Source organism: Saccostrea cucullata, unplaced genomic scaffold (genome assembly GCF_032062105.1).
Source record: "Saccostrea cucullata isolate Sc308-1 unplaced genomic scaffold, CSIRO_AGI_Scuc_v1 ctg3566, whole genome shotgun sequence".
Lineage (NCBI taxonomy): Eukaryota > Metazoa > Mollusca > Bivalvia > Ostreida > Ostreidae > Saccostrea > Saccostrea cuccullata.
In genome coordinates, this window is record NW_026932994.1 from 1 (window position 1) to 15,375 (window position 15,375).

General features: G+C 34.6%; 1 protein-coding gene across 1 annotated transcript; it reads right to left on the minus strand.

Moving 5' to 3' along the window:
- Nucleotides 1-3,133: 3,133 nt before the first annotated feature.
- Nucleotides 3,134-14,997, minus strand: LOC134236821 (histone-lysine N-methyltransferase PRDM7-like). The gene is made up of 9 exons (XM_062718957.1): nt 14,828-14,997; nt 10,188-10,299; nt 7,739-7,918; nt 7,279-7,313; nt 6,187-6,241; nt 5,831-5,895; nt 4,910-5,104; nt 4,036-4,273; nt 3,134-3,649 (listed from the first exon to the last, which is right to left on the minus strand). The coding sequence occupies exons 2-9, from the start codon at nt 10,276-10,278 to the stop codon at nt 3,357-3,359; spliced, it is 1,152 nt and encodes a 383-aa protein (XP_062574941.1). The 5' UTR covers nt 10,279-10,299; nt 14,828-14,997; the 3' UTR covers nt 3,134-3,356.
- Between the last annotated feature and the right edge of the window lie 378 nt (nt 14,998-15,375).

The following is a 15,375-nucleotide window of genomic DNA, read 5'->3' on the forward strand; positions in this document are numbered from 1 at the left end:
CTATTTTAGTAACCACGGCAACACCGTTCATCGAAATCAAAAACCGATAAAGAGAATTATGTGTCTTAGTGAGTCTACTTGTGTGCCAAGTTATATTGAAATCAGACCAAAACTGTAGGAGGAGTACCATTTTGAATGGTTTTTTTTTAAATTCTATTTTTAGTAACAATTGCAACACCGTTCATCGAAATCAGAAACAGATAAACAGAATTATGTATCTTAGTGTAGTCTACTTGTGTGCCAATTATATTGAATTCAGATCAAAACTGTAGGAGGAGTAGCATTTTGAATGATTTTCACAGAAATTTCTATTTTCAGTAACCATGGCAACACAGCTCATCGAAATGAAAAACCGTTAAACAGAATTATGTATCTTATTGTAGTCTACTTGTGTGCCAATTATATTGAATTCAGATCAAAACTGTAGGAGGAGTAGCATTTTGAATGATTTTCCCAGAAATTTCTATTTTTAGTAACCACGGCAACACCGTTCATCGAAATCAAAAACCGATACACAGAATTATGGGCTAATTGTATTTGGCGCGTCGGCGCGCTCGCGCAACAGATTTTGTTTATAAAATTTATCGCTTATATGTATCGGGCCCGATATTTTATTTGATATTCCTCTTCTAATCAAAGAACTGTAAGTACTGATAGGAGTTGATTTTGATGACGGTTTCGATAAAATTTAATGTTTGACATTTTATTCACAATTTTTTCAAATTATGTTCGTTTATGCTTCATACATGTTCATAAAGAAGTTTGTGAGAAATTAATAAAAAAGAAATGACACGATTCTACAGAGTCAAAAAGGTAAGATTTGTTTTGATTGCACTATAACATTAGAATGATATGTGTAAGGCTTTTTCTCTGTTCAGTTTTTCAATAAATTAGTGAGGTAGTATTTTTCTGACCAAGAGTTTATTTAAAAGGGCTATTTTAGCAAAGCAATTTCTGTATCTAAAGCTAACCCCCATCCTGTAATAAAGTCAAGTTAATTTTTAGTAGTATTTAGTATTATTTTTAAACGTAACAAGGTATCTTTTTTAAACACTGATACCAATGCATGGCAGCTTATTATCATGAACATCAAGTCTTTAAAAAGGAGGTTACACTCAAGAATCTATGGGGATAACGCAGTACTGGTAAATTTTGATTTATCACATTGGCCTGGGAAGCAAATTGGAAGTGTGTGTGGAGGGAGGTAAATGTAAGAAAAAAAATTCGAACCTGAAAATTCTCAACAAAATTCCAAGATTGTTAAAACTCAAAAATCCTTTTTCGTGGGGGGGGGGGGTCGAACTTATTACAGTATTTTTTATTTATTTTTGTTTTAAACACTACCACTTACCCTTCTTCGACTACTCTGCAACGTTCCTGTTGAAGGTGGAAGGGGGGGGGGGCTACGCCCCAATGTTTAATACAGGTCTATATGATGTCTATCTTTGTAAGCCTAATCCCACTCTCCCGGTTCCGACGCCTGTGTGTAGTACATAAAGTAAATACAGTGTATATAAAAACCGAGAGAGGGAGGGAGAGAGAGAGATTGAAAGTAGGCCAACTCAAAAAATGCGGTAAATTTCGGATTACTCTTATACAAATTGTGGTAAGACGTGAATGGATTAAAGGGGATCCCGATCCCTGGAAAGTTCATATTTAAACTGACATTATAAATATTACTAACGCTATGTCTCGGACCTCTTACCCTTGCGATTTGAGCCACCACCAACTATCGAAAATTTTCTGGATCCACCTAACAAAAGAATTACAATCGGGCTCGGGCTGTCGACTCGAATATAAGCGATAATGCTAAATTAAAAAGAAAATCGCTGTCATTAGAGTGTTTTAAAGCAGGGAGAAAATACTTATGTGATATTAGGATGAGATGGACGCGCTGGCGCGCCGACGCGCCGAATACAATTAGCCGAATTATGTATCTTTGTGTAGTTTACTTGTGTGCCAAGTTATATTGAAATCAGACCAAAACTGTAGGAGGAGTAGCATTTTGAAAAATTGTTTACAGACAGACAGACGGACGGACGCCGGACGCATTACTATCGCATAAGCTCTTCTGGTCACTGACCAGTAGAGCTAAAAATTAAGAAAACAATTACTATTTGAATTAATTATGACGTTATATTTGACATCACTGAAAAACAGATAATTTCATCCTTTATGTGGAATTTAATGAAAGGCAATCATCAGGAATTCCGATACTACTTTATCAGAGCATGTCTCCAGTCCCTGTGATTGTTGCAATGCATGAAAGTAAGGTTTACAGTATGCAAAGAACTTACTAACAGCAGTATAAAGTGGAAGATAAATAAATCTGTAAATTTTTATAGCTATTAATGGAAGAATTAATACATGATCAAAGATAAAGAAAAAAAGAAAAAGACACCTAAAACACACGAAAACATTTTGAATGTTACTAAAGAGGCATTGTTCCAGAGACTTACATGAAATCCTTTTGTTAAATTACTGAGTTTGTAAACAGATTGAGTAAATAAAGAGTAGATCAGATGCTGAGATATGTTTTGAATCTTAAACCTTTTATGGACTGGTTAGAACAAATGTTTGGAGGACCATTCAACTATTTTAAATCCATTTAATTGGACACCCTTACACACCTGACTTAACACTCTTGATATATTGGTGCATGGTATAGGCTAAAACACCAGTAAAGTGTCATCAATCGAAACAGTTGCATGTTTTCTGAAACACCCTGATATGTGAAATGAAATACTTGACCGTAATGAAAATATCTCGTAAAAATGTTAAACAAATTAATAAGGACATTTTAAAATTTTAAAAACGCTAGCAATGATTAAAAAATGTAGGTTATTAATTCATTATTTTTATATCTAGGGATACGTATTATAATTGCATAATGATACAAAAAAAAATTTCGACTGATTAAAAAAAAAAAAAAAAAAAAAAAAAAAAAAACAACAACAACAACAACAACAACAACAACAACAACAACAACAACAACAACAACAACAACAACAACAACAACATATTCTTGGTTAGGAAAAATTAAATCACTGCCCTAATCCACATACGAACAATTTCATTACAAAATACTAAAAACACCACATAAATGTTTAAAAGAATAATAAATGTAGCTAAGTTACATCAAACGAAAGATGCACATTATTTCTTTTATAGACCTAAGAAATATCAACGCGCAAGAATTCACTTTTCTTGGAAGTTCACAGTCAGTCTGAATATGTCTTATAATATAATAGTCGTTTATTATGATGTTATTTCAAAAATAAGCACCACGAATGTTAAATTATAGGAAAGATAACTTTTCCATTGAGATTTCTTTTACTAATTAAAAGATAACAAATTCATCCGTCTGGAATTTCAGAATCTCTATCTTCGCACACAAAAGGGAGATAAAGTCCATTTTTATCCGTAAAATACGAATAATTCCTTTCCGGAATCCACCTCCATCGTTTTCTTTTGACGTCATATGACAGAAGAAGTCCGAATTTCCTATCTACAACATTATACGTCAGGTCCTCAATCCAGTTGTCATACGTCACAATGGTGCCGTCATCAAACGCCAGCACGTCGCCATATTTATCTAAGATGTGGAGGATATTGACGCGGAACACCACTGTTCCGTTTAAATCGTGTTCTGTAAAAAAAAGTCGTGATCTTTACAATAGAAAATACTTAAAAGATACACTTTAGAATAGGTTAATGTAGGGTTTGATCAGAAAACATATACATGTATAGATTTTAGAAATATATAGACATATACCTTAATTAAAGCCACACATACCATTTTTATGCATGATATGTATACAGAGACAAAAGTTACCTTAATTAAAGCCACACATACCATTTTTATGCATGATATGTATACAGAGACAAAAGTTAAGTATTTTGTGTAGATTAGAAAGTCCTTGTTCACTTTTGTAAGTACTCTCTGCTTTTGTGTTTAGGCCTATGTATTCTGAAGCTAATCTTTATTTCTGTAACTGAATCGGGATCGACATCCTTGTTTCACCCGTAACTTACCCGGATGTATTCTGCTGACGTTAAGATGGAGGCCATAACTGTCTCCATACCACACCATCAGCTCAGAACCCGGATGTACTTCCTTTATTGTCATGTAGAAAATCAGGCCAGCACAAGGTACCGCCTGTGCATTTTCTTCTTTGTAGTTACGTGGAGAATTAACATAACGCAACCAATTACTGCTGTCAAGTGGCATGGCGTCTATGACGTAAGTTCCGTTTCCTTGTAATTTTTCAACCTTGAAAATCCAAGAGAGTAGTTTTAATGATTACGTAATGAAGAAAAGGCTGAAGCAAGCTTTAACGCATATTGTCCATTGAAAAAAAAGTGTTACGACAATAGTTGTATGGTAAAACAACGTTTATGCAGCTTGAAAATCATGAAAAACTATGAAAATTCATCGGCTAAAGAAACATTCAACATGACAAATTCGGAGAAATGAAATGGTTTGCAGTATCTAAAACAAAGTCGCTAATCAGCAACTTTTCTCTTGCTAAAAGAAATCTAATGTGTGTTTGAGGGGGGTGGTCGGAATGAGTGCAACCTAAATGTTTCGACCGTGTGGCGCAGTGGTAGAACATCTGCTCCAGAGCCGAGAGGTAAGGAGTTGATCCTTACGTTGGGGGTTCTAATCCCACTGTTGGACATGGAGACCGATCCTTTAAATGCGACCGTATAAACTGAAGACGTGTTGCAGTAAATACTGGTACGAAAAACATCCCTTACTGCTCAATTTCACTAAGTGTCGAGCATAGGGCACAATTTGCTGCCTCTCCACCGGCAAGTGGTGGCATCTCAATATGAGTGAAAAATTCTCGGGAGGGACGTTAATCAACAGACAGACAAACAAACAACTAGATTTGTATGAACTTACCACCCAGGAGTACGGGTCCTTATCGCTGACGTCTGTCCTCACTAGTCCTTCGTACGACCCCAGGATCGTGTATTTAGACAGTGGGATGTGGGTCCACGCCCCCATACCGGCCCCGGGGATGGAGGACAGTGCGACCTTGAATCCATCAGGGGTTGTCAGGTTGGCTCGGTCCTCGGGTCGTGACCCTAAAGGAATCTAGAGGATACACATCACATGGATACAGATATTTACTATGTTTTAAATATCTTTTATGAAAGATGCATGTATAGTGTTATGTTTGTAAGGTGAATTAAGTACTCTGTGGTTTTCAGTCAAATAAATGCAGGAAAGAATGGTAAACTTTATTTGCTTTGCTAGTGGGTCTTAAAGTAGGTTTCTCACAAGTTTTCAGTAATAACAGAAACTTCGGGATGCCGATCATAAAAAGGAGCAAAGTGCAACGTCGGCAGGTAAGGTTTACTCCTCCATGACACCTAATTGAGGTTCCGTTGTTTAAGAGGCCCGTTGTTGCTTTGCCCCAATTTGTATAGCATAAATCATGCTTTTGAAACACGAAGCTGTTTCAGATCCATATCATTCATGTGGAAGGCGGAGGTGACTTATTAATGTGTACGTAGTTTAGTCGTCCTTCAACATGCATTCACAGTTTGACCATTTGTAATTTTTTTCGACGTGGTTTTCTTTTCATTTACAGTTTGACCCTTTGTAATTTTTTTTCCGACTGGTTTTCTTTTTCTTTTCTTTTTTTTTTTACATACATAATGATGAAGTTTGATAATCTATGTTACGCTACCTTGTGATACACAAACGTTACAAAACGAGTTAATGTGACATTGTGTTTTTATATAATTTCCTTATATCACCTCGGTTTTAAAAAGTCTAATTTTTCCATTTAAACTTTAACCGTTTTTTTAATCTTACCTCATTGTTTATGAAGTGCTTATATGTTTTGCTTTCCCTGCCATACATCATGTAATCCTCACAAACTAGAAAAACAAAAATTTCATTCTGGCATTTGTATTGGTTTCATTAGATCTAAATAAGAGATGTGACAATTTTATATTGATCCTCTCTTAAGCTATAATTTCTTTAAATCACCCACTTTTAATCAGTTTGGCCTTCCATTCTAAATATGTAAATTTAAAATTGTATCTTTTCCTTTAAATTGAATCTAGTTGACTTTGAAAAATTATTTTTGTTTCACTTTCAGTTTGTATTCTACTTTCACTTTCAGTTTGTACACTACTTTCACTTTCAGTTTATTTAGAATGACTTACACTTGTCCATTTCATCGTCTCCATTCATAATGACCTCTAGATCTTTATACAGGTTCTGACAGAAGACAAAGCAAATGTAAGTATAATTCATATTACAAGAAGGATATGGAGATAACGAACAGTATTCAATATCAAAGTCCATAAAACAATACAAAATAGGAGCAGAGTATACATGGACCTCCGAAACATCAGAGGTAGGATCAGTTGTTATGGAGGAGTAAGCATCCCCTGCTGACCGGTCACATCCGCCGTGTGCTCATTGTCATGATCATGAAATAGAGGATAAACCCGTCGTCAATTCAGTGTATGAATAATGGATAAACAATTATAATACATTAGTTAAAAGGCACAGAATACTGAGAAATGCTAGTACATGTACTGTGAACTACAGTTCGAAAAATTACGAAAAAATAATGAATCTAGCTAATACTTCCAAGAAGAATCATATCACTTGTTTGAGAAGTAACCATGAATGTATTCAAATGAAGCTGATCGTTCTAGAGCATAGCTGGTAGTTATACCTTTACAGTTTTTTTCATGTTTCGGATGAAATAACAATGGCATTCTATAAAAGTATCTGTTATGGTGTTTAGAAGTCGATTTTTGCTCTGCTCCTATTTTGTATTTTTTCGTAGACGTTTGAGCTTGAGTTCTGTTTGTTATCTCCTCATCTCCTACATATTTCAAACATAAGATGGCGGCCCGCGTCGATCATTGGTGGATCCTCGTTTGCTCTAGATAGAATTTTTTTTAATCCTACTGTGGACCAAGGTCGTAGGTAATGGTACTTCACATCTCAATGGCCCTGAGTGTCGAGTAAAGGTCAAAATTTGCAGCTATTTCACGGCTAGTGGTGGCCCCCATATGAATGAAAAAATTTCGAGAGGGACCTTTGAAAGCAATTTAACTAACAAAAAGTACACATGATTTGCTTTCTCTCTCTCTAGACCCATGTCTTTCTATTTTCTTTCTTTCCATGTCTTCCCCGCCCCCTTGTATATCATAACCTACATTCTATCTATGATCCTTTTTTCAATCAAAGACCCTTTTAATATATATTTTTAAGCCACTGTATAAAAACACATTTCTTACCAGTCTTTGGTCCGTCATAACAAGAAGCTCGTTCTCTAAAAAAAGAGGATTAAACATACTTCATGGTTCGTGCTGACGATTTGACGATCTCATTTAGTCACATATATTTTAGCTCACCTGCAAGTGCATCTTACATTACGTTGTTTGAATAATACTTTTCAAGGCTTCTTTAATGAATAAAAATCACAGTTTTCAATTTATTTCTGGATTATAAATTTTCCTTTAGTTTTTACTATGATTATTCTTTTCTAAAAATAGATTTATGTTAAACGTTACCGCTTTGTTTATCTAACATTTATCAAGGTTTTGAGTTTATTTAACGGCATGCATACATACCCACAATATACATTTGTATGACGTCATGAATACATACACACAATATATGACGTCATGAATAAATACCTACAATATAGGACGTCATGAATACATACCTAAAATATATGACGTCATGCATACATACCCACAATATATGACGTCAACGCTTTTTCCTTTTCTGCGCTGCCAATCACGACCATGGATCCGCCCAGTTGCTGACAAACTGCCACACTGTTGTTCATAGTATCGGGTTCTGTGTGTACTAAGAAGCACCACCTTCCAACTCTGACAAAACCGGACTTACATGGTGCGCATACGCAATAACCTTTGTATTAAAAAAAAATTTGTTAATTAAAACTGGGCTTTCATAATGCGCATGCGCCATAACCTATGAGAGAAAAAAGAGGTCAAATAAAACCAGGCTTACGTAGTCCGCATGCGCCATAACCTTTGGGTGAAAAGAGTGGGAAATTAAAAACCAGGCTCACATAATGCGCTTGCGCCATAACCTTTGAGGGAAAAAGCGGTAAAACCTATTTTTCGTGTTATAGCTTTGGTAAATGGAAAAAGTAATGTCTTTTAAATATTTCAGTATACTTAACGTGTCTCCACGTTTCTTTTTGTTGGTTTATTGGGGTATATATATGAATCGAGATATTGCAGGTTAATTCTCATATATATACCTGCTTTAAAAAAACTATTTTCAAATGCCAAGTAAATCAGGTATCTATTGTATATCAGTAATAATCAGCATTTCTTTTGAAATTGTAAATTACTGGAAAATTGACATCCATAAATTCTACAAAACTACGAAAATCTACACACGAATATAACGTTTATTTGATATTAAACACTCGTTTTTATTTGTTACTCAACTTCTAATTGTATGTCAACAGAAGTATAAGGTTTGTAACTTAGCTTAAAGAGACTTGGTGGCCATTTTTAGACTATTTTGATCTCCATTAGAAGAAGAGCTCCATATAAAGATATAATAAAATGATCAAATTTTAAAACTAAAACTGATGAAATTTTTCTTTTCCAATGATAGTTGACGGCTCAAGATATCATATATAAAACAAAAAATAAGTTATATCTGGTGGTTAATAAAAAAAATAATTTGTTGACCCCTAGCCTCCTTAATGGACACATAAATATATAAACTGCTCAGACCCACCTAGTTTTAGATTGATCATACCTATTTTGAACTTGCTTTGCTCATCAATCAGAAAATGCATACCAATTCATACCATTAAAAGTGCACATTATATTATTTTAGTGCATTAATTATTTTAGAAATGTCTTTCCTTTGTCAGTGTCGTTATAAATGATATGGCGTTAGATTAATACGCAAGTTTCGAGATTATCTCCCTTGGTGCGCTCTTTCGTTGAGGAGGGGAGTTTCGTTGCCGCGTAAACAAACAGGTGGGACAGATATTTGATACTGTGTATGTTGGATACATTGCATCATCGATATACCGGTTTATCATAGCTACACGATTGTCAGGATGCACTCTGCAGCTTGAGAATAATCAAATTAAAGTAAAGGCATCATTTTTGCATTAAAAATATCGAAACAAAAAAGAAAATATCAGTGGATGTGAGGCTTTTCGGACGAGGGAAGAGATATGGACCTCTTATAAATACGATACACATGCATCTGGTCATTGCACGTCGTGAATCTAAATTACATATTGATTCTTTTCCTTATTTTAACTTAAAAACACTTACTTTTTAGAAAATGTTCGTACAATGAAAAAAATCTGTTACTTTTTATAAAGACTATGACGTTTTTTCGTTTTCAAGTACCCGAAAATTCATAGTAGAATTGTAAAAATGCATAGTTGAGCTTGATAATATCATCAAATGCATCACTGCATAACATTATTATCTTTCTATAACATTTAATTAATTTTAAAAGCCATAAATATCGTTCTTTTATTTATGCACTTTTGTATACAGAGACAACCTGTCCCACCTCCATGCTGAAATGGGTACTTTTTGCGCCTCTATCGTAGGAGAGTTACAATCTCGAAACTGGCGTATTGAAACTTACCTCTTATGAATGTAACATTTATAGAATGACTCTTATTCTTGGCCAAATTAAGGAATATAATCCAGTTTGGGTCAGTTTACGCTTTATAATCCGCAAAACTGACCCAAACCAGATTATACTTGATAATTTGGCCAAGAATTAGAGTCATTCCTTATAATCTAATTTTAAAATAATTAAACAACTTTGGATGTAAAATTATGTTGCTTTTTATCAGTTCAAATTTACTGCGCAATAATGCAACCATAATAGTGGAAGTGATGGAAAGCAAGGGGAGGTAATAACTGATACATAGATCTAGCAGCCATGATGTTTGTTTACATGAGGTAAGATCAAGTAACTGTTTGAAGTAAAAGGTACATTTATTAAATCTGGAATGTTCCATGGATTCCGAGGACTGGTACTAAGGAGATTCGCTAACTTGTTATCAATTTCCGCCAAATATCGTACACGCAAAATATTATACATTTACAGTCCTATGTATAGATATTCAGAATGTAGTGGTATTGTAGTTCAAAATAAGAGCAACTGCAAAAGTACTCACCAATAAAACAAAGTTGTATCAAGAAAACCAAACAAAACGCTCTCTCGGCCAGAAATCTTCCACCCTGAAGGGAAAACATACCGGATTTCATTGGTTTAACGATGCGCTCGTCCTGTAAAGAAATACAGATATTACTGCCTTATTATGATAGACATTGAATATCAACTGATCCTTTGAAGATTGGTAAAGAATACCTTAAAACATACTTTGCGACAGTTACATTTGTACTACCATATTAGAATATCAAGATTCCCTTCAATAAGATTGTTTGTTTGTTTGTAATGTTTAACGTCCTTCTAGAGAATGTTCAACTCATACGGAGATGCTACCACTTGCGATGGAGAGCGGTAAATTTTGACATATACTGGGCACTTAAAGCCATTGAGCAATCAGAATCTTTTTGTGCAAGAATCGACTGCGACACGGAACATCGGTTTATATGGTATCATGCGAGGGACCGGTCTCCACGCACCACAGTGTAATTCGAACCCGTGACGTAAAGATCGACTCCATATTCCGCAACTCCAATGCAGATGCAATAACCATTGTATGTTCTAACCACTGTATGCTCTAACCAATGTATGCTCTAACCACTGTTTGCTATAACCACTGTATGCTATAACCACTGTATGCTCTAACCACTTTATGCTCTAACCACTGTTTGCTCTAACCACTGTATGTTCTAACCACTGTGTGCTCTAACCACTGTATGCTCTAACCACTGTATGCTATAACCACTGTATGCTATAACCACTGTATGCTCTAACCACTGTATGCTCTAACCAATGTATGCTATAACCACTGTATGCTCTAACCACTGTATGCTATAACAAATGTATGCTCTAACCACTGTATGCTATAACCACTGTATGCTATAACCACTGTATGCTCTAACCACTGTATGCTATAACCACTATATGCACAAACCACTGTATGCTCAAACCAATGTATGCTATAACCACTGTATGCTCTAACCACTGTATGCTATAACCAATGTATGCTATAACCACTGTATGCTATAACCAATGTATGCTCTAACCACTGTATGTTCTAACCACGGTATGCTCTAACCACTGTATGCTTTAACCAATGTATGCTCTAACCACTGTATTCTATAACCACTGTATTCTATAACCACTGTATGCTCTAACCACTGTATGCTCTAACCACTGTATGCTCAGACCACTGTATGCTATAACCACTGCCCCATCAATAAGATGGCTGGTTGGGTGAGATATCATTGTAATAGAGATATTTCAATACATGTATTTACATATTAAAATGAAGAAACCTAGGAGACTGATACTATATACAGTATTGAGTAATATCTGCAAGCCTCTGTATTTTCTATAAACCCTTCTCCATCTTGATAAAACCCTGTTACTTCGTTTTAAGCATGTTTTACTGTAATTATAATGGGTCCCTCTACCTTCTGACAAAAGCCTTTTATAAATGGACCCTTTCCCCTCTACACCCTTGTTTTAGTAAATATACAACCAAAAAAAGAAAGGCATATTGTTTTACTCATCAAAGAAATTTGAAAAAGTACTGAGTATATGGAACAGCTATCTTTTTTATCATTGGATACCTACATGTATGACCTATTTAAAGTACAACATGGGCTTTTAAACCCAAATTGTGGAGTTATTTCCTTTGATTAATCATGTTTATGAAAATTCTGTTTTACATGATTTCTTTTAAGTCTTGTAAATCGCGGGTCTATTTTCAATGAAATTTTTTATTTAGAAAAAAAGATAAACACTCCAAATAAACCTACTTTTATATTTATGCTTTGATTGCAATGTTGATGCTGCAATGCCACGCCTAAGCAAAGATGAACGCAACAAAGCTCTAACAATGATACTAACTGGCGCTTCGCAACAAGAATTTTCAACTGCATTTGTTGTACCTCAATCGGCTTTGCAGCACGTCTCCACCAACTATGAACACGGATGACAGGTCAAGAACTGACTGTCAACGGGATACCACATCTAGACAGGGCCGTCAGATACTCCTTCAGCACCTACGCAATCGACCCAGAACTGCTGTACATACTGCCGAAATAAGCTTAAAGTGCACAATTTTTTTCGTGACAGACTGAGAGGAGTTGTTATTCGTGCACGACGTCCGTACATTGGAAATCCACTAGCACTGAGAGGTCGCAAAGGACTTATGGATTGGTTAAGACGTATGCCTCTAGAACATAGAGGAGACGTCAATGATATTAACTTAACTTGTCAATTTGGAACATGTTTGATTTTATGATCATAACACTCACTAAAGTCATTTTTAAAAATTAAGGTTTGAATTGAAAACTTAGATTAGTCATGTTTTATCTGAATATGCGTTTCTTTTTTTTTGTTATTTTTTGTTTATTTTTTTGTTTATTTTTTTTTTTTGGAGTATAGATTCATTTAAACACGCGATAGCGCTACGTTTGTAAATAAGACCAATCTATATAGAATAGAGACGGCCATCTGTACAAGAAGCGAACATGCATGTCTGATGTAATGTAATGTAAAATGATAGAATGGACAGGGAAGTTGAATTTCTGATTAATTGAGACAGAAATGGAGGCAGGCTACATACTTTATAATCAGGTTTGTTCAAAGTACCGAACTGGATCAATTTCACTTCTTTATATACAAGAGTTCTCTTGGACCACGAAAATCATCATTGCAGTTAAAATCTGTATACCTGATATTTGTACAGATCTCAGATTCGTTCATGCTGAACATATTTAGCATTTGTCTTAATTGACAATGTACATTGAACTGAACAATTCTGTCGCACCCAATTTTCTAAAAAATTCCTAAATCACGGCGCGTATATTGTGTAAGGGTTAATGTGCGAGTAGCACTCCATTCGATACTCTCGCCCCCGGTGAAAGACTCGACGTAGGCGTCCCAGGTTAATGTAAAGGTTTTTGGAGCAGATTTAATTTCTGTTTTTAATTACTTCTATGACCTATATTGATAAGTCACGCATGATAGATGCTTCTAGTGTGTTTCATTGTACCAGTCAAAGATTCAGATGCTGCAATTTCAGCAGAGGAATGACAAGGTTAAAGTTTTTTTGAGCAATTTAACACTTTTGGTGCAAATTTTGGTTTAGGTCTCAGTTCAAAGTAGCTATATTCCCTAGGTTGACCAAAACTGCATGGGTGATACATCTAAGAATGCACATTACCAGGCTTGCTTCGGATGTTGAATTTGACCTACATTTTCCGGATGATTGGTAAGGTCAATGTGTTTTGTGAAGGTCTCATTTTCAAGTAACTATGAGTCCTAATTTGGCTAAAATTGCATGGATGATACATCAAAGGATGCATTCACAGAAAAAAAAGTCGCGTACATATACGAATTATATTCATGTCATTATCTTTTTATCCCTTTCTAACCCTAACCCTGAAAAATATATGAAAAGCATGTGAAAATTATGTAAATATTTTTTTTTCATACGAATTTCATGTGAAAACATTTATATGATATTCACATATCTGTAAGAACTTTCATGTGAAGTTTTCTTTGCACTATATTTATGCGATATGCTTTTCGTGTACAAATCTTATGAATGTTATGTCAGAATTTGATTTAAGTTTTCATATAAATTTCAAATATCTCACATAAAATTCATGTGAATTTCAAATAAAATTTATGTAAGCCACCTTTGTGTGTGTAGAACCAAAAATGCTTCAGATGCTGAAACTGGACTACATTTTCCGGATGGGTAAACGGGTTAAAGTTTTTGGTGCATTTTTGGATGTACACTTTTAGAATGTTGCTTGTGTGATTTTACATGTACCTTACTTAAACATTCGTTGATGTGAGCTCTGTAATCTCTGATTACCTACGTTTAATAAACGTATATTCTTAAAATAAGTAGGCAATAAGTAACTTTCTCTGGATCGTCTGGTATCTATACGACCCTTGCTCAATGAGACCATTCTACTCAATATCATAGCCAGTAAACAGGAAAGTTACTAATCACAACGAATGCTTTACGAGGCACAATAGTGAAATTAACTATAGGTATTTCTTTCAGTGTTCAAATATTTACATACATAATTTAATTATTTTAATTTCCATATTGCTGAATCAAAATTTACTGTCAAAAGTATTTCATGACTGGACAAATACAAAGTATTGTTTCATACTGAAACAATGGTTTCTTATTGACGTTTTGAATCAGGATAAATAATAATGATAATGATTTTATTTAAGAATTTAATAAAATATCAATAAATGAATAGTTAAGTAATGCTGAAATTGTTACTGGGTCCTAACTATAGTCCTAAACTAAATATACATCTTCAAGTAAAAATTTAAAAAAAAAAAAAGGGGGGGGAATCAATATACACTGTTGTGTATAAAACGTTTTGTCCATTATTGTTTTCTTAGGCCCGGGGGCACGGTACTACACATCTCATACGGTTAATTAGGATCCTAACAGTAGTCCCTTTATACAAGTCAATAGAGGGAACATTAACAAAATGTTGAATGAATGACTTGATCATTAACAGAGTGCAGGAAAAATATTTGTTTTAAAACTGTCGATGATTTAATTATTTTCAGACCCTTATTATTACATATTATTTTCACAATAGGTGAAAGAAGTCAAAGTTATAAAAACACCCTCACCTATTAAATTTTGAAATCCGCCTCTTCTAATATACATTAATTCTTTCTGTTGATACAATTAAAGCATCACTTTGTAGATTTATAGACAGTGTTAACTTTGTCCATCGTTAAACTTTCTCAATCATCCAAGACGCCATAGTCCGCTATGGTCCGATGATTCGTTTAACTTCTCATAAACAATTCCAAGACATATAATATATTCTATGCTTCTCCTCGCCTGTCTAAAGACTGCGATGGTTATCTGTCATTCTTCGTTAGTTTCCGCCAAGGTTCGATAGTTTCCGTATCTTGACAGCATTTCATCGTTTTTTTATCGGTTCTTATTGGTCGGCTTATCCCGTGTTTTTCCGTAAAAATGACAGTCCATTCATCAATATTAATTGTCATCCTTGTAAAAATGTTCATTCAGCAAATTGTATAACTACTGCTTGCTAAGTGTTCATGCACTTCTGGAATTTTAATGTTTTATTTTTATTTGAGACATGGATTTTTAATGTTTATTTTCATGAGTCAGACAGGTGCGTTGTGCTTAACAAAATGACATTCTC